This window comes from Sorex fumeus, unplaced genomic scaffold (assembly GCF_029834395.1).
Source record: "Sorex fumeus unplaced genomic scaffold, SorFum_2.1 ptg000052l, whole genome shotgun sequence".
Lineage (NCBI taxonomy): Eukaryota > Metazoa > Chordata > Mammalia > Eulipotyphla > Soricidae > Sorex > Sorex fumeus.
The window spans coordinates 547,735-574,201 of record NW_026606109.1 but is presented as its reverse complement, the minus strand read 5'-3'; the positions used below and the strand labels follow the sequence as shown (position 1 = coordinate 574,201).

The 26,467-nt window shown below is 44.0% G+C and overlaps 2 protein-coding genes across 5 annotated transcripts; one reads left to right on the top strand and one right to left on the bottom strand.

Annotated features, from left to right (window-relative positions):
- Nucleotides 1-938: 938 nt before the first annotated feature.
- CUNH6orf120 (chromosome unknown C6orf120 homolog) lies at nucleotides 939-3,461 on the top strand. Its single transcript, XM_056124914.1, has 2 exons — nucleotides 939-1,296; nucleotides 1,499-3,461. The coding sequence occupies exons 1-2, from the start codon at nucleotides 939-941 to the stop codon at nucleotides 2,215-2,217; spliced, it is 1,077 nt and encodes a 358-aa protein (XP_055980889.1). The 3' UTR covers nucleotides 2,218-3,461.
- On the bottom strand, nucleotides 2,520-26,467 carry PHF10 (PHD finger protein 10). Of its 4 annotated transcripts, none has more exons than XM_056124879.1 (12): nucleotides 26,316-26,467; nucleotides 23,429-23,535; nucleotides 21,017-21,147; nucleotides 20,342-20,425; nucleotides 18,087-18,220; nucleotides 17,853-18,002; nucleotides 14,576-14,685; nucleotides 12,942-13,095; nucleotides 9,495-9,650; nucleotides 4,519-4,627; nucleotides 3,639-3,827; nucleotides 2,520-2,707 (listed from the first exon to the last, which is right to left on the bottom strand). In XM_056124879.1, the coding sequence occupies exons 1-12, from the start codon at nucleotides 26,400-26,402 to the stop codon at nucleotides 2,622-2,624; spliced, it is 1,497 nt and encodes a 498-aa protein (XP_055980854.1). In that variant the 5' UTR covers nucleotides 26,403-26,467; the 3' UTR covers nucleotides 2,520-2,621. The 4 variants fall into 4 exon arrangements, with proteins under 4 accessions (XP_055980854.1, XP_055980855.1, XP_055980856.1 ...); XM_056124880.1 differs by having other exon boundaries at nucleotides 20,342-20,419; XM_056124881.1 differs by lacking the exon at nucleotides 9,495-9,650.

Here is a 26,467-nt window from a genome sequence, read left to right as displayed (position 1 = left end):
TATAAAAGCCAACTTGAACAAAGGAAGCACGCACATATCCTGCTGGAGTCCATGTTCTGCCTGTGCCTATGTGCATGTGGTGCCAGAGCACATGTCACCTGTCTCTCCCCTCTTGAGATGGATACTTTCAACCTATGCAGGGATGTGTCGTGGGGCCCTCTACGCCTTTGGAGAAGCCTGCATTCTCTTTTGAGCACCTGTGTGTGTGTGCCTCTCTCTGTCTCTCTGTCTCTGTCTCTCTCTCTCTTTCTCCCCCTCCCCTTCCTCAAACCCACCAAATAAAATCTGTTGGTTTTGGTATTTTTCCTTTACTTCACTGCTTTCTTTTAACTTCACTGCCTCCTCCTGAAATTCTTTTCTGAGAGAAAGGTGAAGGACCAAAAGGCCTAGGTAAAGCCTAGGACTGAATTTACCTTCCTGCAAAGAGCAATTTGTCACACCAGTCTGAATTCACAGCTCCCCAGGAAATTGGGTGTTGGGGACTAACTCCCATGCCATGCTGCCTAGTGTGGCTAGGGGGACATGAGATCCATGCCACGGAGGGGCTCATCAGGGCTGTTCCCAGGGTAGCAGAGGTGGATCAGGAGTAAGCGAGAGACCCCCTTCACCAGGTAGCTGTCTCTCCCCTGGGCTTCACATTAAGTCACCTGGGGATCCCTCCAACATGAGAGGAAATTCCAAATACCCAATTGTTTGGTCCCCAGGCTGGCTGTGTGGACAGAACCTGATCAGCTTCCTAGGACATGAAGGCAAAGGCAGCAAGTTGCGTCCTGAGTCAGAAAGGGTTGGAAGGAGGCTAGAAATCAGTCCTGGAGGAGGTGGCCTCGCATGAGGAGAGAACATCAGACCATGGAAAGGGGCTTCCACCGCAGCTCAGACCATGGAGAGCCACAAAGGCTGCCCAGTCATGAGGGACGTCATAGGAGTCTGGGGTCACTATGGAAACCGCCCATTTGTTCATCTGTTCCAGTCTGAGGACAGCCACAGGCCCGGGCCACCTAGACCTCAGCCACCTCCCACCTCAGCGTCCTCCCACCTGGGCCATCCTCTACCTCAGCCATCTCATTGGGAGCCACCTCCCGCCTCAGTGCCCTCAGATGGGGACCCCGCCCACCTCGGTCACCTCCCGCGGGGACCCCGCGCACCTCAGTGCCCTCAAGTGGGGCCCTCCCCCCCAGTCACCTCAGTCACCTCCCGCGGGGCCCCTCGCACCTCAGTGCCCCCAGGTGGGCCCCTACCCCCCAGTCACCTCAGTCACCTCCCGCGGGGCCCCTCGCACCTCAGTGCCCTCATCAGGTGGGCGCCCTCCCACCCCAGTCACCTCCTGCGGGGCCACCTCGGCCCCCCAGCTGAAGGACGTGTGCGGCCGGCCGCGGCTCCGGCAGCTCCCCGCGTGGCCGCCCGCACCGCCCCGCGCCGCCCCGCGGGCGCCAGCCGCAGGGACAAGCTCGCAGCCCCTGCGTCTCAGAAGCCCCGACCCGCGCGCGCCTCTCCGCAGACGCCTCCCGCCCCGCGGCGCCGGGCCACGCCCCCCACGGTCGCCGTGGCAACCGGCAGGCTCGGCCCCGCCCCTGCCCCGCGCCGTTCTCGCGAGAGCGCGGCCCGCCCACTTCCGGGCCGCTGGCTTCCGGCTCGGCGGCGGCGGCGGCGGAGCGGAGCCCGCGGCCTGCCCTGCGCGCCATGCCGGCCCCGGGGCCGCGCGCGCTGCCGCCGCTGCTGCTGCTGCTGCTGCTGGCCGCGGCGGGCAGCGCGGACGAGGACGAGGTGCCCGGCGACTGGGTGCTGCTGCACGTGGTGCAGGGCCACATCGGCGCGGGCAACTACAGCTACCTGCGCCTGAACCACGAGGGCCGCATCGTGCTGCGCATGCGCAGCCTGCGCGGCGACGCCGACCTCTACGTGTCCGACACCACCCTGCACCCCAGCTTCGACGACTACGCGCTGCAGTCGGCCACGTGCGGCCGCGACCTCGTGGCCATCCCGGGCCACTTCCAGCGGCCCGTGGGCATCGGCATCTACGGGCACCCGTCGCACCTGGAGAGCGAGTTCGAGATGAAGGTGTACTACGACCGCTCGCCCGAGCAGCGTCTGGACGCCGACGCGGCCCGCGCCGACGCACTGCCGGGGCCGGCGCCCGAGGACGCGCACGACGAGGACTCCCTGCTCTGGACCGTGCTCATCAGCGTGCTCAAGCTGGTGCTGGAGATCCTCTTCTGACGCCGGCGGCCGCCGCCACCAAGCAGGGGTTCTCGTGCTACTCCCGGGGCGGCCAGAAACCAGGAGGATTAGAAGCACTCGGGAGAAGCCAGAGCCGCAGGGACTCGAGGCCAGCCCTGGAACAGTTACAGCTGCGGGTGAAGGTGCCAGTTGCCCGCCGGGTTTCTGCAGAGCTACAGGACCAAGAAACGTAAATGCTCCTGAGAGACGAACTCTGCCTAAAATTGGTCTCAAGGGTAGGAGTAGTGTATACGAGAATAGTTTATTGAGAGACGAATCAACTTGCAGATTTTTAAAGCACGTACTTTCAAAAATCCTTTATTGGCATAAAAATGAGAATGTTGTAAATAAATTGGCACCAAATAGTTCATTCAAATCCATATTGCAATACTGAGATCAAAAAGCTATCCCTCTTTGCTGTTTTTCCCCCTTCTGCCCACTTTCCTGGGTGTTGGGGGAGCTCGCTGACAACAGTCACATATCCAGCGACCTAGGAAAAAAATGGTTGTTATAGAATGAATTTCATTCTTCAGGAATGAATTTCAAACCCATGTATGATGTAAGCCTCTCCTTAGCGATTTCTTAACACATTGCCCCTAGGGATCAGTGGTGGAAAGGCTGCATGTGGATTCCACTTCAGGCATACTGCTGTGTCTGTCCACTGCCATGTGAATTACTGAAAAGTGAGGTAAAGGATCAAGAACAGTGCAGCAGTCTCCAAGACCTTTAAAATGTTAGGGTGGTTCTTTCCTAAATGCAAATATGGTCTTTGAAAGATGGAAACAATAAATCTTACATAAAACCTATTCCTAAAGGTGGCTTATTTTCAGCCTTTTTCTTTGATGCTTTCACTGGCAGCTGAGTCCAAGACCATCCAAGTCTGGTATGTATGCTAAGGACAGCAGTTAGAACAGTACTTGCCAGCAGGAAACAAATTGCTACATACTTGATGTGAATGACTATTAAATTATTTAACTTCCTAATGATTTCCAGGAAACTGTTCTAGGTACATGTTTATAGAATATTATAGTGTTAACCATGCAAGTAAGTTCTAAAATTACACAATTATCTGTGTACAGTTTTAGTCCAATTACTGTGATTTATTCTTCAATGATAGGTTTATTTTTAAAGTTACCTGGAATTGTCATGCAGCCTCAATTTTTAGAAATCTGGTTTAACAATTGTAAAGGCATAGCAGTCATTCTGTTAAGTATACAGAAATAAAATCTAGCCTTTGAAACAGACTGATACTTGCTGATTTAGCTACTTGGAAAATTTGTCATTATTACTCTACATTGAATTTTACTTCCAAAACTTACGAGGCTAGACACTCGTTTGTCTAATACAGGTGGCTGTGACATGGGTAATACTGGTCCAGTCCCTTCACTCAAAGATAATGTTACTTTTTCTTTAATCTTTACCTGATGGAATAGCACCAAGGCCCACACAAAAAGTATGATAACCTCTGTCACACACATCACAGAACATCATTTCTTCTTCATGGTGGGGTTGTCCACATATAATGCAAGTTTTACATTCCATGCATTGCCATGGGTAGGTCTTAATGATAGAAACAAGCTCCATAGTCATATCCAGGCAAGAAGGATGGCCTAAATCAGAACCAGTATTAGTAGTTTTCACACAAATATTTTTTAACAATATGGCATAAATAAAATGCTAGTTTGCTTTAGGATTTCTCACGAGTGGCTATAAAGGGCCAGACAGTACAGCAGGTAGGGTGCTTGGCTTATACATGGCTGATCCAGGTTTGCTCCCCAGTGCCACACAGGATGAAAGAGCCACACCAGGAGAGATCACAGAGTACCACCTGTGTGACCCAACCACCCTCTTCCCCAGCCCCTGGCCCTCAGGAAAATAAAGTGGCTATAATGTTTGATTACCAGAGGGAAATGGAAATACAAAAAGACAAGAAAATATTTTCTCAGGGGCTGGAGTGATGTATAATGAATAGGACATTTGCCTCGAATGTAGCCAAACTGGGTTGGATCCCTGGCATCCCATATGGTACCCCCAGCGTTGTCAGGAATGATTCCTGAGTGCAGAGCTGGGGGTAACTGTAACCAGGAGTCACCCCTGAGCTTGGCAGGATATGATCCAAAAAGTACCCCCTCCCTCCCCCAAAAAGAGAATTCCTCAACAAACTGCCCCCACACCTTACAAATTATCCTGTGTCTGATGATTCTTTGGTTCCAACTCTAGGTGACAAGTAAAAGTCCTAGATTTTTTTTTGAAGCAAGAAATGGGGCGGTTAATATTTTAAGAAGACATTTCAGTACTTACCACTATTGTCACATTGAGAGCAGTGTATAAGTGATTCAGCCTTGCCTTTCTTGTTGGACTCCTTACCCTTCAGACAAATTCCACATATAGCATTTGGAATGACCTTTGGCTGGAAGGGTAGAAGAGGGCTATAAAATCATGCCAAAAGAACTTACTATGGGTTCAAAAGGAATTCTGTAACTGTACTGCCTTATCTTTACTTTTTACTAAGCTGCTAATGGGAACCTTTACAAGATAGAAGTTGACATGAATTTGTTTGCAACATACATGGACCTTATATTTACCAACTAAAGCCTTATATTTAATTTTAAAATTTGTCAGGGCATGATCTCAAATAGGATTAAATATAGCATTATACAGTCCATAGATAGTAAAATCTTTATAACGAACTGAAACTAAATGCAGTGTCAAATTACACTTTGGGAAAAGAAAAACCAAGTGACAAATGACCATAACGTGAATTAGGCTTATGTGAAAAGAGTTGTAAGCAACTTATATATATTGATTTTTCTTTTAATGACATTTGCCAGTATTGCATAATTAGGCATATAAAACTGAGAAAAATCAATTTTTCAACATTTTTAAATAAGAAATGTCTTATGGATATATTGTCATATGCATAAATGCAGAAAACCAAAGCATGTGATTTTTCCTTACATATCTAATAACAGAGCTTGTGCTTAGAGAAAAAAACACTTATCAGATACAAAACATAAAAGAGAAAATTTTTCAGAGAAGCAAAAATAAAAAAAGCCATGTAAGAATTGCAGATACTCTTCTACGTCAAGTACCATTTTTTTCATATTAAAAACATGCACAAATCCAATAATGGTTTTTTCAGTGGGTTTTCATACAATAGTTAGCAACACAAGAAAAGGGACAAAGGAAAAGAAAATTTCACTACACCAAAAATTACCAGGGAAGTAATTTTACTCAAATGTGACACATTTGAATAACACAACCTTCACCATAATGAAATGAAGTTTATTCACACTGTAATAAGTGCCTAAGTGTGTGTGTGTGTATGTGTGTGTGTGTGTGTGCGTGTGTGTAGACACACACACACACAGCAATAGAAAAACATAGCATGGATTAAACATGAAATGACGGTCAAGAGAATGCGGGTGTACGTGTATGTATGTGTTTATGAACTGGGATAAAATTATTTTAAACATTCTATTTCTATTTCATTCTAACCCAATTCATCTGTTTCCCTTTCCTGAGTTACTACACCAAAGAGAAGCCTAAATAATGCCTAATGTATCTAGTTCTCTGGCTTTGAAATGTTTCACTGCCTTCATAACTTGTAAGGCCTAAATAATACTTTCTTAACTCTTTATATATTTTTTAACTTATAAAAGTATCTTTCTTAGCAAAAGATGACAGAGGCATTCAAAAATAATTTTTGGCTTATTTATTTAAAAAGTCAACCTTATACATAAATATAATAAAAACAATAACTAAACAATCACAAATATCTCTACAAAATAAATATCATGGAAGTTAAAACATACATATAAAGCTTGACCATTGGCTATTCTACATCTCCTGTATTTAGACCTTGATACCCTGCTCCCCCAACAAAAGGATAGTGTCACATGCTCAAACGTTTAAGTCTCGCAGTGTAGTTACCCTGTTGTTGCTATAGTCTAAGCATTAGGTTCTCATTCTATTTCCTAAATAAATATAAATATTACCTAAATAAAAATAGCTAGGAAGTGCACTTCTATGACCCAAATTCTGGTTCAGTTATGATCAAATCTATCACTGCCATAATATACAGCAGGAAGTTACCTCTCAATTCACCAAACTAAGAAATCTTTCAGTTGCGGTACTTGTGCGAAGTGTAAAAGATATATTTATTTAGCACTTGCAGTTTAGATACTGGCATACTAAGCACTCTAATCTCTCACTATAATCAAGGAAAGTAACCACACAATGTTCAGTTCTAAAGAGAACTCATAAGAGACCCTTTACAAAAGTCAAATAGAATAAAATACAAAGCTAATCATTCACATTCTAGAGCAATTCAAGTTCTACAATCATTAGATTATACATTAAGCACCTACGATAAGAGGGCCACCAAGAAAATTCTAGGTTTACTTCTAAGCTTTAAAATAGTGTTTTGTTAAACCACATAAAATTTTTCTTACCCAACAGTCTTCGTCTCCATGAAAAAAAGGAAGAGAGAGGATTGGAGAAGAGAGAGAAAAAGACAGAGCTTCATAGCGTTTTTGTATGGTGATGTGGTAGCTCCAAAAACCCCACTGTTCATGCACAGAGAGGCCTCTAGGAAGACACCGTTCACAGCCAGCTGCCGATGCACCATACAACACCAGCAGCTGGTTGGGAAACTAGTCTCTTCTGGGTACTAATGAGTTGATGGAGGAGAAAGGAAACTGCGTAGAACTCCCCGAAGGTTAACAGGACAGAACCCTACGTCTGAGTACGTCAGCCAGGTCCACTTCTAATCACTGCAACAACATCAAGGTTTCACCACTACAGGAATGTTAAAACATTCATCCAAACAGCTCTATATATCTCAAATAAAATGCTTCAAAAATCAACCCAAAGTGAGACTTTCATAGCACTTACACAGCATAGGTTTTAATTATATACTTATAACATAGGCTTGAATCCTAACAATTATGCTTTAATTTCAGGTTAATGTAACCTAAACAACACTGTCCTACAGATTAAGGGCAAGCACTAGCGAATCTTATGAAGCAAGACATCAGATACATTATCATAACTCCCATTTTAAAACTAAGACCTTCAGCTTGAAGTACCCCAATATTTAGGCACATCTTGGTTTATTAATACTTTTCATAGAGAGGTTAATTCTTAATAAACATGTTCACATTAATGTACTAAGTCTAGATACTTGCTCCAAACTTCAAAATACCTGAAACATTTTTAGGTACTAAAAATGTTCAGATTATAATAAAAAGTATATCCTGCATATTAGACTCCCTTCAGTACTATCAATTTAAGTTCATCTATATGACTTATTCTAGATTAAATCAATGATAGTGGTATTGAATACTTCTTCAATTTTCAGCCTCTATTAAAATGTCAGTATTCTTTTCTGTAACTCATGATTAATCCAGGCGTGTTGTCTAAAGGTCTACAAACACGAAAGAGTTCACAGGACAGTGTGCTCGAAGCTGCTGCTTCCAGTAGCACACATAGGCTAACTTTCCAAAATTTAACATCAGAAGTTCATTTCCTTTCAATACTTAAGTATGAATTTAAATCCTTAGTTTAAAAGAAATTAGATAAGGAGTATATATGGGGGTGTGTATACGTATAAAATGTTTATATATATATATGTACACACACACATATATATATATGGAGAGAGATGTAAAAACAGTATAAAACCATAAAGGTTCAGCCTTCTGAAGTCATCCTCAAGAGCCCTCCCTGGTGGAAAGATTCCTACAATTCCCTTGCCATAGACTGAGGAAACATTTTTTGGGAGGACGAGTTGGGCATTGGGCAGTGCTCAGGGCTGACAACCAGCTCTACACTCAGGCAGGGAATCACTCCTGGCCGATTCAGGGGACCATACTAAGTGCTAGGAATCAAACCAGGTTGGCTGCATGCAAGCAGGCATCTTACTCCCTGTATCAATTCTCCAGCCCAAAACACGTACCTTTTTTTGGATTTTGGGCCACACCGGCTCTATGATCAGGGGTTACTCATGGCTCTGCACTCAGGAATCACTCCTGATGGTGCTCGGGAGACCATATGGGATGCTGGGGATCAATGCCAGTTTAGCTGCATGCAAGGCAAAAGTGCCCTGCCTGCTGTACTATTACTCCGGCCCCTCAGAACATGTACTTTTATGTTCATTCCATGAAGGCATTCCCTAAATACATATACCTTAATTTGTTAAGTCACTTTTTTACTTTAAGGAAAAGAAAGGCAACCAAAACACTCGAAGTGCTGGGGTTTGGCTGAGGGAGTCGGCCTGCAGCTCACATGAACCTGTTCTGGATTAGCAGAAGCCCAATTCTGATTACACAAGCTGGAACATTTCCACTCAGGAAAACTTGTTCATCATCTCCCTCTATGATGCCTTCAAAACACTTCCATAGCCATAATAAAAAGCCTTTTCTAATGCATTCAAGACAAAAAGAACTATTTCACAATTATGGTCCAACCAGAAAGCTGTAGTTAACTGCAACCCTTTCAGCTACTTCCCAGTTCACATACAAGATGAAAATGACTCACCTCTTCCCTAACCCTCAGAAAAGCAGAGGACAATTAGAAGTAAACGATAAAAAGGAAAATATTGCTGACGGTGCTACTTTACTCAGAAAATAACCAGGGAAAGAGAGTCTATCTACGACGAAATAGCTCAATAATGTTTACATCCTTATAATAGAATAATACAGGTTACTTGCCAAGATTAAGCAAAGCTAAAAACCAGATTCAATATAAATAGCAGCTTGTATCTTTTCTAGGCCATAGTGAGTTGCATTTGGCAGATGGAGATATAAATCTTACTTTAACCCCAGATCTTTCTTAATAAAAGGCACTACAAAAATACAACTCAAATACTACACCCACTCATACTTGACCACATGGCATGTTTACCTATACTAAGTACTAGAATAGTTAAAACATAGGATTAATTATGATCTTTACTAAGAAAACAAAGTATAAAGTTCTGCCTGTGAAATAATCTTTTAAATCCATACTTGCCTGGTTGTATTGAAAAATAAAAGATTCTCTTAAAAATTAAACATATACAGAAAACAGAAGCTAACCCAGAGCCAAAAGTCAAGGCAATAGCAAAGCCACCAGGAAAACAGAGCCCGAGAGCAGGAAGCTGACAGGGCACACCGCACAGAGCACGGACAGGAGTGTAGCGAGCAGAGCGCCCCAACTGTGAAAGTCAAAGGTGAGCTATTTCAGGGAGAGAGCTGGTCAGTAAAGAAGCTGAGTCAGGGGCTTTTTTCTTCTACCTTGTACCCAGGCACTGATTTGGACAGTACAGAACGTTTGGAAGCATCTTTTCTCGGAGTAGCAGTTCTGTCCTTGGTTCTCTGTCTTCCCTGGAAAGGCTCCTCCTGGCTGTCGGGAAGAGCTTCCCCCTCAGATACATTGCCAGAGGAGCTGTCCTGGAGTTCAAAGGCACAAACAAACATTCCTTGGCATTCACATAGATTTGAATCTGAATTTTGAAAACTACAGAAAATATCCCCCAAAATATGTTAAAGTCGTACACTTTCAAATTCCTCCCAGTACCACTTGTTGAAGAGCTTTTCCTTGTTCCACTTCATACTTCTAAAGTTGCAGCATTTTCAAAATAAAAATCTAACTGTAATTTTCCCATCTGAGACTAAAATAAGTCACGTTTTAAACATTCATCCCATAGGCCAGCAGACCCCAGTTAGAGTCCCAGCACATGGTCCTCTAAGCAGTCCCACTGCCAGGCACTGCCCCTCAGGCCGTCATACTGACCCCCAGTCCCCACTCACTGGCCACAAATAGCCAGGAGGGTCCACTGGCCTCCTGAGCACCATTGTGGAGCTCCCAATGAAACTTAAAAAAAAAAAATCCCTCTTAAGTACACTGTATCACACTGTCAATTCCATTTACATAAGCAGGATCTTTTATGGGGGTCTGGAGGAGGTTTCAAAATTGGGCTTATGAGATCCAGAGGCCACTCCAGGTGATTTCTGGTCCTGCTGGGATGGGCGCAGGAAAATCTGTACAGTGAAACTGCTCCTGAAAGTACTGCTATGGGCTCTAGGCGGGGAGACCCTCAGGGGTCCTGCATGCTACAGAAACCCTCTCCAACCTGAGAACCTTCCCCCTAGGACCCCACAGCAATACTTTCAGGAGCAGCTTTAACATTGCATTGCCATTCTGCAAAGGAATACGCTTCTGTCATACAATAGTTTAAAATATAAATTTTGAGATAAGCATGTTTTCATGTCACATAGAGCAAATACAGTGGCATATCTGGCAACAGTTTCTGACATATTTTACACATTCAAAGTTTAGGGGTATATATCAGATCAATGAGACCTTCATTTTTTAATTTAAAAATTTCTAAAATAGGGGGCTGGAGCAATAGCACAGCGGGTAGGGCGTTTGCCTTACACGCGGCCAAACCAGGTTCGATTCCCAGCATCCCATATGGTCCCCTGAGCACCGCCAGGGATAATTCCTGAGCGCAGAGCCAGGTGTAATCCAAAAAGCAAAAAAAAAAAAAATCTAAAATAAATTATATGTTCATATAAATTATAAATATTACACATGAAGATACTTGGTTACCTCTATCTAGCATGATTTCTTTCTCCTTGGGGATAAGGGGGAGAGGGGCTTGGGTCACACCCAGGGATACTCAGAGATCATTCTGGTTGTGCTCAGGGGACTATATGCAGTGCTGGGGATCAGACCTGGATCCGTTCCAAGCAAGACAAAATGCCTTCACCCCTAGATCAGAATTTTTGTTTTGTTTGGGGCAACACAGGCAGTATGCAGGGCTAACTCCTGGCTCAGCACTCAGAGGTCACTCCTGGTGGTGCTTAAGGGACAATCTGTGGTGCCAGAAATGAGACCTGGGTCAGCCGTATCCAAGGCAAGTGCCTACTCACAGTATTATCTCCCTGGCCCCACAGATAAGGAATTCTTAAGCTTTTCCACTCACGACCCCCTTTGCATTCTCAGATAGTTTTACACAACCCCAGGCATATAAAATAGACAAAAAATCTAACATTTACTAATAACAAATCCTAAAGTTATTTTAAATAAATTTTGCAACCCCCATTATTACATGTCCCCATATGGGGCACAATCCCCAGCTGGAAGCTAGGATCTACATGACCACCCAGATAAACACTCTTGAGACCACCTCAGGGAACATGTTTGCCTCTCAAGTTTCTCCTAGGTCCATGTGCTCACCCAGACTCCCTGACTTACACTCTCACATAGTCACCAAAATGACACCCATGTCCTCCTTATTTAATACAGAAAAACAGAACACACTGCATGTACGTGCTCCCGAATTTTGTAAAGCATTGTGTGCATTTTATCACAGTAGCCACATTTCTGTCATGCGGATGTGCATCACCCACTGACTGAACAGATCTCTTACTTACACTAAAGTTAACACATCAATAGGAGCTTTGTTCCATTTAGATTTTGTCAGCATCTGGTTCAACATAAATACCATGTATATTTACACGTCAAATCACAGAGGTTAAAACTTTAGTATATACCATTAAACTTTAGTATATACCATTAATTATAAATCAGATTACAATTCTATGTAGTCTGAAAATACTTCATCACACCTTCACCATACCGTAACTCCCCCTTTTAATAGTACGATTAAAAAAATGTGGTAGCATATTGTTTGAGCTGCTTCTTTTAAGATGTTTCATGTTTCAGAAGCTGCTGCTGACAAAAATGCAATGCCCACTCAACAATGGCACATTCTCAGGCCCAGGTGCTTAGAGGGAACAGCTTTTACTTAAGCATTTACACTGAATCTCCCAAACAGGTGCTGCTCAGGCACAGGGCATCCCAGTGGTGCCAGGGGTCAACCCCTGGGCTTTCACATGCCAGGCACATATGCCAGCCCTGACTGCTCTCCCTAGCCCAATACACAGTGATAAAAAAAAAAATGAAAACTGCTATCATATTTCACAGAGCACACCAACCTTCCTATCATCTTACAACGGCACTTTGCTGCCAAAGAAAAACCGACAAAAGAACCTAACTAAAGGCACACATAGTAAGCTACATCTTCCTACTGGGACCCTTCAATTCTCTTTTGTGGGAAGACTTCAGGCCATGCTCAGGGAGGCAAAGGCAGCTCCAACAAGCCTTGGCCAAGCAGGCCAGAAGGTTGATGCTTGAGCCCAGTGATGCAGTGGTACTCAGCCTGCAACGCTGAAGCCACTTGGGCAATCCTGGAGTGTTCTAAAAGCCAGTAGGGCCATCACTGGCACTCCTTGGGGCTGGCAGTGGTGGGTGGGAGAGGCTGGGCAATGGGAGGGCAGGGGACCACTCAAATCTCTGAGCATGCAATTTGTATGCCCTAGACCACAGAGCTACCTCCCAGCAAAAAAGGAGCCCAACAACTCATAATTAAGCAGTAAGAACATAATACATTCACCAAACCCAAATAACTAAGTATCAGACCATAAGTTAATAGCTGGCACTCTTAGCTAACAGCAAAGGGACAGCCTGAAAAATAAGATTTACCATAGCCATGTACCGCTAGTCTGCACACAGAAATAGCTTTTCTTGATGAAAAATTTTCATCTCAAAATCTGTCAACTATCCTTTAAAAAAAAAGAGACTGGTGATACTAGTTCAATTTCACATTCGAGCAATAAAATTAGCAGAACTCCAAATGTAAAGCATATAGTTCCTACAAAGCCCAACATTCTCACCGAAGTGCCTTTATTCTTCCGTTTCTCGTCACTTCGACCATCCTCCGCATCATCTGAATCACCATCACTGTCTAGAGCTGGGAGCTCAGGGTCCAGGGGGGGCTCATAAAGCGCAGTGTTTAACGGCAGGTATCGCAGCTCATCTGGAGAGTACCTACATTTCAGAGGTGCTTTAGTTATCCTTTAGAAGTAAATAGAGCAGGTTAATCTGAGCTAGGAATAGGGCGTTCACCTTCTACATTCACCTCACCTTTGAAAATGATTCAGAGTTAATAAGAAATTTTTCATTCTGGTAATCAAGTAGCGTAAGTAACAAAATACCAGAACATTTCTTCACTAGGTAATGTATCAAAATGAAAATCTCTCTCATATGCAGCAAACCCAAACAAGAAGGAACCCTTAGTAGCGTGAGAGTGCAAACCAGGCTTGCCTGCTCATCCCCTGCAGCCATCACTCTGCTGAGCATGCGTGCGTGACAGCCTCCCTCAGAGAACGACGGGTACATGACTACATGAATCACACAGGGCAAGGTACAGGATGGAGCTCAGAAGCAAAGTTTTCAGTCATTACTTTTAATTATCTTAAACCAATATGTAATGCATGTTTTCTAATCAATTTAATCACCTATTTTACTTGAAAGCTTTCTGGGGGGTCACAACCGGTGGCGCTCAGAGAAGCAGGTGGTGCTGGGGACCAAACCTGGCTCCCACTGGTGAAACCTGACCCCAGCCCTGTGGCCCACCATCTCCCCGTTCTCCACAGGGATCAGCAGTCCTTCCCCTGGACCAGGCGGCTCTTGACAAGGGTCTCGGACCTGCCACAGAAGAAACCCCTTCTCCTCTGCAGCCAGCACACCCTGCCTGACTTCTCAGAAAGCAAAGGGGCTGCCAGATGCCTATGATCATCTTTAACTTGGTGACCCAACAATTAAAAAGTTTCCTGAACCATATCTGAAATTTGACTTTTTAAAGCAGTGTAATTCTATAACCTATCTTAAGTACAATTCAACCACACAATTAAGTTCTAGGATATTCCAAAGGGGCTTCAAGGTGGGTCTCAGCAAGAGGCACAGAGACAACATTTTTAGTAGGCCAGGAGGGAAACAGAAAAGAAACAAGGTGGGAAGGGGGCCATAGTCAGTCAGAAAACATTGGTCAATAGTGCCTAAAGGAAACTGTCTAGTGGAGGAAGCGTTTGTCCCACCCACATTATAGAGAAGTAAACACTAAAGTTTTGGAACAAAGTAACGCTAAGTAACGCTGTTCTCATTGAAGTCTTGGTAAGGAATAACAAATTAACGTCCTTCTTGCTATAGTAGAGGCAGAAGTCAACTGGAGGGCTTATGAGATGGCTCCAAGAGCCCTCCAAGCACTCTGCTCCTTGATTCTGGCCTTCTAGCTGCACACCAGCCATACAGCCATCTGTGAAAACGTAGGCTCCAAGTAGGTAGGGCTGGGGCTTTCAGCAAGCTTCTGGGAGATCCCAAAAGGGGGCCACAGAGAAGGGCAATTCAGCTTTCATGGAATGTTCAAACTCTAGTTAGGGGCCATTCTTCCCCTGAGACACAGACCCTATACAATATCCTAAAGGAATATAGTACCTCACCAACAGCCCGGTGCCTCTTGTAGTAATACCTTTTATAATATTCCTGGAACTGTCCGGGGATGAGGGCCACTGGGTAAGAACTGACCTTGGTTCGCTCTGTTGGCAAAACTTTGTACTTCCCTTGAGGCACCTGGATAACCTGGAATAATGTGAAGAGAAATACAAAACTGACTTCAGTTTCTGGTGGTTTTTACCTCATTATCCACTTTATTGAGGAAAGGTTGGGGACGGAGGAATAGACCTGAGGGTTTTCTTTTTCTAAAAACAGTAACACATCCTGTGCTTGATGCCAGATACCCACACATGCCAAACACAGCTCCATGCCTAGTGGTTTGGGGCATTATATGAAGCTTCACAAGCTTGCTGAAGGGAACGGTGCCCTCCATGCTGGTTTCTACCTGTGGAGTCATGTCACCTCCCTATGCCCAAGGGGCCTTGGGGTGTGTGTGAATCAGAGCTGCCTCAACTCCAACTTGTAATTAGGACTTTACCCGGAAAAAAAAAAATTCCCGTCTTGTTCTTTGTTGCAATACTCATCCAGCCAAATTTTGTAAAAAGCTCCAAGTTTAAGAACAAGTTTAAGAACGTGGGGGAACAGGACACCTGGGGCTTCACCTTTTTATAGGGGAGTTTTACCTGGCTCTGTACTATGGCCATCTTTTCTTTACTTTTGCTTTTATTTTGGGGCCACACCTGGCACTATTCAGGGGAGCAATGTGACGCCAAAGATGAAACCCAGACCTCCTGCATACAAAACTTAACATGTACTCAGCCCACTGAGTTACCACGATTTGTGAGGGAAAGTGGTGTCTCTGCTCCCCACTTTATAGCCTGTCACCTGAGCAGCTTCTACAAACTCCAGAGCTCAACTTCCTCATGCAGCAAATGGAAGTGATGCTAGAATAACCACCTCACAAATTCACTGTGAGCAGTAGGTGAACTGCTACAGAAACTGCTGACAATCCTGAGACACACAGCAAGCTCAACATGGTGGGCAGTCTCAACAGACCGCCCACCTTGGAACCAAAGAGCACACACAGTTTCATTAGGCACACACTGAAAAGAACAACTAGTGCTGGTATGGATGAGGAAAGAAAGGGACTCTCATTCACTGCTGGTGAAAATGCCAGTTGGTCCAGCCTTTTTGGAAAACAATATGGACATTTCTCAAAAAACTAAAAATTGGGGCTGGAGCAATAGCACAGCGAGGAGGGCGTTTGCCTTGTAAGCGGCGACCCTGATTTGATTCCCAGCATCCCATTTGGTCCTCCAAGCACCGCCAGGAGTAATTCCTGGGTTCAGAGCCAGGAGAAACCCCTGTGCAACGCCTGATGTGACCCAAAAAGCAAAAAAAAAATAAAACTAAAAATTGAGCTTTGATACGACCCAGCAATACCACTCCCGGGAATGTATCCTAGTAGCCCAATAACAATGCAAAAAAGCCATCTGCACTCCTATATCCATTATGGCACTGTTCACAATAGCCAGAATAAGAACAGACAAGTAGGTAAAGAAACTATGGTATATATACACGATGAAACATTACACAGCTGTTAAGAAAAATGAAGTCATAAAATATGTTCATACATGGACATGGAGAATATGCTAAATGAAATAAGTCAGAGAGAGACAACAACATAGTAAATGAATAAATCCCAAAGACATAGAAACAAGGGCCAGGAGGACTGGTTCATAGCAGGAAGCTTGCCACAAAGGGGTAGGGAAAGTGAAGTTAGGATAGAGAAGGGAGTACTATAACAATGATAGTGGGAAATTACCACTCTGAACAAAAACTGAGTACTGAAAGGTGACTTGATATGCATAATGCCCTTTCAGTAACAACAGTGCAAACAACAAAGCCTAAAAGGAAAATGAGGAGAGAGAGAGAGAGAGAGAGAGAAAGGGAGAGAGAGAGAGAGAAAAGGGGTCTCCATAGAAGAAAGCAGAGAGGGCAGGGCAGGGGGAGGCATGTGTGAAGAATACTGGGGACACTGGTAATGTGCACTGGTGAAAGGATGGGTACTAGAACATTGTATGACTGATACTCAATCAGAACCAACTTTGTAACTGTATTCAAAAAAAATTCAAAAAAAATTAGTAAAGTAAAGTAAAGGCCCTCCCGTTGATCGTCGATTTGCTCGAGCGGGCCCAGTAACGTCTCCATTGGAGACTTTGTTGTTACTGTGTCTGGCATATCGAATACTCTCGGTAGCTTGCCGGGCTCTCCGAGAGGGGCGGAGGAATCGAACTCGGGTCGGCCATGTTGGCCGCGTGTAAGGCGAACGCCCTACCTGCTGTGCTATCGCTCCAGCAAAAAAAATTAAATCAAAAAAAATTTAAAACACATCAAAATGTTCATTAGAAATGGTTTAAGGGGGTGCTAGAGTGATAGCACAGCGGGTAGGGCGTTTGCTTTACACGCGGCTGACCCGGGTTCGATTCCCAGCATCCCATATGGTCCCTTGAGTACCTTCAGGAGTGATTCCTGAGTTGCAGGGTCAGGAGTAATCCCTGTGCATCGCCAGGTGTGATCCAAAAAGCAAAAAAATAAAAAAAAAAAGAAAGAAAAAAAAGAAATGTTTTAAGGGGCCGGAGCAATAGTACAGCGGGTAGGGCGTTTGCCTTGCACACAGCTGACCTGGGTTCGATTCCCAGCATCGCATATGGTCCCCTGAGCACCGCCAGGAGTAACTCCTGAGTGCAGAGCCAGGAGTAACCCCTGTGCATCGCCAGGTGTGACTCAAAAAGCAAAAAAAAAAAAAAAAGAAATGGTTTAAGTTCTCAGGAAGAACACATTGCTAGTGTGTAAGCCAAGCAAGCATGTGGGTGTGCATACACATACACACACACACACACACACACACAGATACACATAAACACACAAATATCAGGCTGAGCAATAGTACGGCAGGTAGGGTATTTGCCTTGCATATGGCAGACCCACGTTAGATCCCTAGCACCACATGTGAACCCCTAAGACCTATGGGAGTGATTCCCAAGCAGTCGTAAGCCCTGAGCACTGCTGGGTATGGCCCAAAAACACTGACAAAATGTAGTAATGATAAAGACATTACTAAGAATTCCATTGTAAACAATAAGCTAAAGTGAAGGATTAGGGGCCAGAGAAACATTAGAGCAGGTAGAGTACTTGCCTTGCAAGCAGCCGACACAGGTTCAAGCCCCTGAGCACCGTCAGGAATAATTCCTGTAACCCTTGAGCAGCAATGGTTCTGACACCCCACCCAGGTCTCCTCAGCCCCCTTCCCCCAAAAAAGATGAAGGATTAATAAATGTAAGCAGACCTACATGTGTCTGTAGATCAAAATAAGCTCTTCTCTCTTCCATACGTTCCCGGTTTAAGTTGCTATTAAATTCAGCTGCTTTTTTGGCCGCTTTCTTAATGTACTCAGGCACTTTGCTGGCTTCAACTTTCTGAGTATTCTGCTGCTGCATTTGCTAAAATAAAAACAAAATAGTTGAAAGTCCTAACTTTATACGTCATTCTCCCAAAAAGAGTTATCAGTTACCTTGATCACTTACAGAATACTCTTTATAATGATCTGTAATTCGCTGACGTTCTTTTTCTTGTAGAATAACAGAATATTCAGCATGTTTGGCTGGATATTCTTTTATCATTAAATCAATCACTTCATCACTGCGCAATGCTGTTAAACCTAATTAAGACCAAAAAAAGGGTTACAAAAAGGTCCTACGAATGAAACTATTTTCAAATCTGCTTTCCCTTAAGCTTATTCTACATTTAAAAGGTTTTCTAACAGCCAAAATATTTAAAACAGTAAAAATAACAGAAAATAATACTGATACTATAATCCAAACACTTAAAAAAACCAACGAAACTGGAGAGCAAGGGAATGCCCTGGAGAACACCCTTACATGCAGAGGTTCCAGCCCCACCTCCAGCCCACCAGAGCCCTGAGCACTGCAACCTGCGATTGTGGCTCCTACACAGCTCCTGGCTGAGGGTCATCAGGACTGGCCCCAGCGCCACTGAGCAATGGGTGCATCACCAAGAATAGTACTTTTTAAATAAGAAAAATGGAAACTTACAAAGAAATCTATTTAAGCCAATTTTTGTTTACACTCTATATGCCACAAACACAGAACCATTAATTAGAAACAGTTGTCAACAATAACCACAACACTACTAGCTAGGTTCTTGACTAAAATAACAGCATTTTTCAATAAATTACTTTTTTTTTTCTTTTTGGGTCACAGCTGGCAATGCACAGGGATAACTTTTGGCTCTTCACTCAGGAATTACTCCTGGTGGTGCTCAGGGGACCATATGGGATGCTGGAAATTGAACCTGGGTCGGCCGCGTGCAACGCAAACGCCCTACCCCCTGTGCTATCACTCCAGCCCCCTCTATTACAGTTTTTAAGTCTTTGAATTCCATAAACTGAATTATCTTGGGGCTGGAGCGATAGCACAGCGGTAGGGCGTTTGCCTTGCACGCATTCAACATGGCCGACCTGAGTTCGATTCCTCACCCCTCTCGGGGAGCCCGGCAAGCTACGGAGAGTATCTTGCCTACATGGCAGAGCCTGGCAAGCTACCCGTGATGTATTCAATATGCCAAACACAGTAACAACAAAGTCTCACGATGGAGACGTTACTGGGCCCGCTCGAGAAAATTGATGAACATCGGGAGGACAGTGACAGTGAATTATCATGAATAAGCTAAATTCATGAAGGAACCGGCAGATGAACCCAGGTGTACGGGACCCGGGGCTGAGATCTCCAAGCCTGCTCAATTCAGGACTGGACCTCCTCCACCCAGATCCCCCATCTTCCAGTAGCTAAGACAGTTACACCCACCAATTGCCGTGTAACCCCATCAACAGCCAAGCTCCAGAGACTAGAAAACCAAGCTCCCAGGCTCTTATTGTCTAGTTCTCACTCTCAGAGAACACGGCAGGCTATCAAGAGCATCCTGCCCGCATACATGCCTGACTGGGAACATCTGTAAAGGTGATTAGAGGCTGCCCTTAAAGCCTCCATTCCTCTCGGAGAGCCCGACAAGCTACCAAGAGTATCCCACCCGCACGGCAGAGCCTGGCAAGCTATCCATGGCATACTCAATATGCCAAAAAACAGTAACAATGATGGTGCTCATTCCCCTGACCCTGAAAGGGCCCCCAATTTGCCACTGGGCTACACTAGCACGTGACATGAATGAATGTAGACGTTACTGGCGCCCGCTCGAGCAAATCAATGAACAACGGGGTGACAGTGAAGCTAAATTCTACCAAAACAAAGTGCCAGTGCACACAGCTCATATACACTTTTTATTGATTTATTTGGAGTTGCAGTTTCCAGTCCACACCCAGTGAGTTCCCCAGGACCACTCTGTGCCAGAGATACCAACCAAGCTCCTTTCAGTCAACTCCCCAACCCTCATATAGGCACAGCCTAAGACACACTGTATCAGACATGCAAATTGCTAAGATGAAATTCCATAATTTTATATTAAAGTCATAGTTGCATTAAAATTTTGGTAAAAGGAAAATTACAAACATGGCACAAGGATAACCAAACTGGAAATGAGTAAAATTTGTCTTTATTAGATAAGAATCAATATTTTAACGCCATACTTCTTTGTATTTTAACAATAACCAAAAATTAAATAAATACATCTGCATTCAAGTAACTGAATCAATCTATTTGACTAATTTTGTAAAATATTTTTTGGAAAGGAGATACAAGACGATATTCAGACAGTATCACCAAACCAAGTTTCAGCTTGCAAAATTCACATGAAAAGGTTCCATTACCTAGAGTGCACTGAGTCTCAGTGATGACATTTAGTTCTCTCAGATAGAGTTTCTCCTTATGAGACAAATCTCGTCGCTCTAAATCTCCAAACAAAATAAAAACAAAAGACTATTAGAAATAGTGGAACACTAAGCATTTGTAAAACTTTGAAAAACTAAGTAGTTTTTATTAGATTGAATTCATTTGACACATTAATATGGAACATAGCAGCAGTCAAAATAATGAATTATGGAATAAATTTCAACACTAAATGCACAAAAGCATACCGTACAGAAAACTTTCATGGGGCAAGAGCTATAGTGAGAAGGGTACTTGCCTTCTTACACACACCCAACCCAGGTTCAGTCCCTGATCCACCAAACCCCACCAGGAGCGATTCCTGAATGCAGTGCCAGGAGTAAGCCCTTCAGCATCACTGGCTATGGCCCAAAAACAGTTAAATTAAGATGGTCTTTATTTATTTTCTTATTTTCTTATTTTCTTTCCTATCAGTTTATAAGGCATAAGAACAAATGGATAGTACAAAAAGATCAGTAACAGGAAATTAAAATTAGTCAGCAAAAGAACATAAAATATACTGAAAATAATTCATATTCAAATACTGCAAAGTTGACAACCATAAAAAAATTCACTATTGAAAGTCAGATTTAGTCTGTTACATAAAGACTAAATACCTGGATATTTCCGTTTAAAGGAGGTCACACCCAAATATTCACTGACTTGTTCTTGAAGCATATAGTATTCTCCTGTTTCATCAGGTGGCCATTTGTACTCTATCAAATTTTCTGCTGGATAGTAGCTAAAGCTAAGCACAGAAATATACATTATGCCTCAAATGTGGCTTTTATTAAGTCTAACCATTTTTAAGGATTTACTTTTAAGGATATTTATTTTTAAGGACTTTGAAAAGCTATTTCAATTATCTGAATTCTGTCTTCTATGACTCTGCAAGACAACAAAAGCTCCCATGATTTTTAAGTCTATCAAAAAGATTACAAAATAGGTATAAGGTGGCAGAGAACCATCTGGAATACCATAACAGCACAACTTCATTAACCCAAAGTAATCAACTGTTTTTCATCTGCTTTTCAAAGATTTACAAGCTGATGAAAGCAGAATTCTGAAAAATGAATTCAACTCTAAAGATGAGTTCTTTATTCTCAAACACCCCATAACACCAGAATCAAAGAATCAACTAGCTTGCTGGTGCCAGTGTATTGCAGATTAATCCCAACCCTGCACAGCAGAGACTGAATTTCTAGACCTAGCTAATTTCAAAAATTTCAACAATGGACAATAGTGACAGAAACTGGCATTATTTTATGCATCTCTATAATTATTATTAAAAAGCAATTTTCTCTGAGCTGTGGAGATAGTACAGAGGGTACGGCGCTTGCCTTCATGCTGCAGACCAGTTTTGATCCCTGACATCCCACATGGTGCCCCAGGCACTGCCAGGAGTGATTCCCCGAGTGCAGAGTCAGGAGTAAGCCCTTACGCATCACTGGCTGTGGCCCAAAAACAAGAACAAATTTTTTTTCAAAAATGGTACTGGGAAACTGTATACCCAAATGTAATATGACATATCTGAATGTTTATCAGATGTCTCATACAATTCAAAAATTGAATCACGACCTAAATAAACTAAAACTGAGAAACTCGAAATAGAGAAGTGGCCAGAGGGAGAGTAATGCAGTTACTGGTTAGATCCCAGACACCATATATGGTCGCCAGGCATAGCCACAGTTGAGCCCTGAGAAAACCCTGAGAAGAGTTAGGAGTAAGCCTTAAGCACAGCTGGGTGTAGCCAAAAAAAAAAAAGAGGAAAATGTAGAGATAAACCTTCATTAATTTAACAACAGATCCTGAGCAACAACAAGAACAAAATCAAAAATCAATGACCTGGATTTACTGAACAAAAAAGGCCAATAAGTACATGAAGATATTCACTATCACTAGCTCATTATGGAAATTCAAATCAAAATTACAATTAAAGATTTCACATTTTTAGAATAATTTCTTTCAATGGAAAATAACTTTTAAGGATTAAAAAATGGAATCTGCATTCTTGGTGAGGATATAAAATAGTGGATAAGATAAATGTAAAGTTGGGTTGTTCCTCAAAAAATTAGCCATAAGATTATCATGTGATTCAGCAATTACAGTCATAGGCATAGACTCAAGAGAGCTGAAACAGGAATTATGAACAGATATCTGTTCAAAGCAGAAATACAACAACCAAGAGAGAAAACAGTGCCACCCTTCTCCACTCCCTATCCATCACAGATGAGTGGCTAAACAAAATCTGGTATTAACCCAGTGTGGAATACAGGAAAGAGGAAAGAAAGAAAAAAGAAATTCTGATACATATCAAAGCATGTATCTATGAATACTTATGCTAGCTGAAATATACCAGACACAAAAGACAAATAGGTAATATATGATTCTATCTTAGATACACTAAAATAGGCGTAATGAAAAGTCAGGCTTTTGAAGAAGGGCGAAATTCTTTTGTTTTGTTTTGGCTTGTAGGGGCCACAACCAACTCAGTGCTTACTCCTGACTCTGTGCTCTTGGCAGAGTTTAGGAGACCATATGTGGTGCCAGAAACTCTTTTCTATGTTACTTGCTTCTAGCATTTTAGGGATATTTACCAATGTGTCCAAGTATCTTGCCCTTGTGTCAGCTGCGTGTAAGTCAAGCACCATACCTGCTATACTGTTTTACCTGGCCAAAAGGCAAATTCTTGTTGCTTAACAGTTATGGAAATTTTGCATGAAGTAGTAAAAATATTTTAGAAATGAGTGACAGCATAAATTGCACAATGATAAATATAGTTAATGCCACAGAATTAAGCACTTAGAATAGTTAAAATGCAGAATTTTGTGTATGTTTTGCCACATAAAAAGAAAAGTTTTTCATTATACTAGCAAAACCAGTAGTCACTATATAAAACACAATAAAAACTATTCTCTCATTTTAAATGACTACTTTTGCCAAAGCTGCTGCAAAGGGAAGAGTAAACATGCAGAAAAAAGATACACCACCAGAAAAAAAATTAGCAGGTAATCAATAAATCACAGTACCCAAGATCTTGACTTGAAGTTTCACAACTCCTAGAGCTATCGCCTGAGCCCATTCGCCTCCTCTTGGATGGTTGGGTCCCATCATTTGAATTATCTTCATTATCATCCTATTCATTTTAAACGAAATAAATAAAGCGTGAGAAAGAACAAGGAAAAATTGATATCTCCCCAGACTTGCTGAATAGCAACTACTGCAAGTTTTCTAAAAACTAGTTATACAAATGTTAACTTTACATTATATTTGAAAGGGACCAAAATCTGGCCTGAAAAAGACCTGGAGAAAAATGAAAATCTCATCCTCAAAAAACCAAAGAAAATATTTAAGGCAAAGTTTGGCCTGTAAATATTTTACCTATAACATATTAATCTGTTAATTGAAATCTACTTTTGATTTCTCACCAACCAAGATGAAAATGCAAGCTGCTTAAAATAATGTATTTAAGGACCGGAGCAATAGCACAGCGGATGGGGCGTTTGCGTTGCACGCGGCCAACCAGGTTCAATCCCCGGCATCCCATATGGTCCCCTGAGCACTGCCAGTAGTAATTCCTGAGTGCAAAGCCAGGAGTAACCCCTGAGCATTGCTGGGTGTGACCCGAAAAGAAAAAAAAAATGTACAAAGCTGCTGTAATAACTGAAAGCAAACCCTCCTGGGTCAGAGATGTAGCTCAGTGGTAGAGCACTTCCCTTGCATGTGTGAGACCCTGCATTTGCTTTCCAGTACCACCAAATAAACAAAAGTAGGAAAAACAAATACAGCAATCCTTCCTATCCCACCTAGGAAAAATAATGTGTGAATCATGGCTAGCCCAATTTATAGCTGGTTCACAGGACTACTCTAAGTGGCTATTTCACTTATATTCCTGTGATAGGATAGGCATATAAGGTCTACAAACAAGCTACCAATTCTACAATTTTGTTCTTCATTGCAAATAGTGAACTATTAAAGTATTTTCTAATAAGTCTGTAACATATATAAAGGTAAAAAGGTAAAGGCCCTCCCGTTGATCGTCGATTTGCTCGAGCGGGCCCAGTAACGTCTCCATTGGAGACTTTGTTGTTACTGTGTTTGGCATATCGAATACTCTCGGTAGCTTGCCGGGCTCTCCGAGAGGGTCGGAGGAATCGAACTTGGGTCGGCCATGTTGGCCGCTTGTAAGGCGAACGCCCTACCGCTGTGCTAGGAACATATATATATATGATATGTATATATATATATCATATATATATATATATATATAGCACCCTCCCTTGCCAAGGAAGGTTACATTAACCATTATGTGACACTGATAAGAAGTTTGGACCATACCTGTAAAGACATGAATGAGGTAAAAAAAAAAATAATAGAAACTGATTCAGTCACACAACTAGCCAAGCCTTACTAGATGGCTAATGCCAAGCACTGAGACCAGGCCCAGCAAATAACTAAATGCCCAGAGTTAGCTATTACGATTATGATGCCGATTAAAGTGTCAAACAGCCCCAGCTATTAGGAATTTAATCAGACTCTTTCCCAAGAAGTACTACACAGGTAAGGTCTCCTTTTCAATTCTTGTAAAGAACCATTCAACTTAAGTTCTGTATATTCATTCCTATTAAAACAAGCAGTCATGAAAGAGTCTAAATCCATTTTCCCAAACCTACATCTATCAGCACAACTGCAATATTTCAAGTTTCTTACTTCGGACTTAACTCCTTTTAAGCATTCATATACTCTTTCCTACTTTACTTCTAGCATTTTACGGATATTTACCAATGTGTCCAAGTATATTTCCCTTCGGCAAAAAGATAAATAAACCTTTCAGAGACTAAAATGAAAATGCAAAGTTCTTCAAACTTTTTTTTTTTTTTTGCTCTTTGGGTCACCCCAGGCAATGCTCAGGGGTTACTCCTGCTTAGCGTTCAGGAACCACTCCTGGCGGTGCTCCACATGGGATGCTGGGAATCAAGGCAAATGCCCTACCCACTGCGCTATTGCTCCAGCCCCTCTTCAAACTCTTTCATTAGCAGAGTTTTGAATTTGCTTCTGGGGCAAATACTTTGTCGAAAGCAAAAAGTGAGCACTGACCAGCTGACTCTGTCCTAGGAGTAACAGCACCATCTCTTCTAAAGTACCACGGAACACGCAACTGAGCCTAAGAACCTGCTTATGTCCTTGATCCTAAAGCAGAAATAAGTCCAGTCTCGAGCCTGTCAAATGTACCGGGAACTTGCATTCGCGTGACGAGAGGCTCCCGCCGTGGTCTAAAATGTGTCTACGCAGGATGCTAGACGAGCGCTCCCCAGACGCCCCCAGGCCCCGCAGGGCACCTGCCCACCGGGACAGTCGCGGTCTCGCCGGCCGGACTCCGAGGAGACCCACACGGCCCCGAGGGCGCGATGCCAGGCGCCGCGAGGCCCGCCGCCCCCGACCCCCAAGGTCCGCTTCGCGGCTGAGGCGGGCACCGCACCCGGGGAGCCCGCAGGCGCTCGGAGCCCGGCCCCCTTCCCACTCCGCGTCCCGCTCGGGCTCTCCGCGCCCCCGCCGCCGACCCCGAGCTCTGCCCCGCGCCGCTGAGGCAACTTTGCGGCGAGTTCCCGGGCCGGGGCCCGCGGGTCCCTCCCGCCGTCGCCCGCCCGACGCCGAGGCCCCGTCAGCCCGCGGAGCGCGACCCCGAGCCCGACCCGCACGCGCGGGCTCGGCGGCTCCAGAACCGCGCCGAACCGCTCTCGGGCCGCGGGCACAGCGCGTCCGCCGCCCCGCGCGACCCCCGCCTCAGGGTCGCGCGGGGGTCCCGGCTCCGCCCGCCCCCGCCGCCCCCCGCGGGCCTCCCCGGCCGCCCGCCCGCCGCGCAGCCCCGCCCGCCCGCCGCCCGGGCCCGCCCGCCCGCCGCCGGCCGCTCCTCACCTTCGGGGACGGCGCTCCGGGGGTGGCGGGGTCGCTGTCGCACGGGCGCGGGGACAGCGCCGTCCCGGGCCCGGCCGCCGCCGCCATCAGCCCGAGCGGCCCGCGCCGCCGCCGCCGCCGCCGCCGCCGCCTCGTCCCGGCCGCCGCCGCCG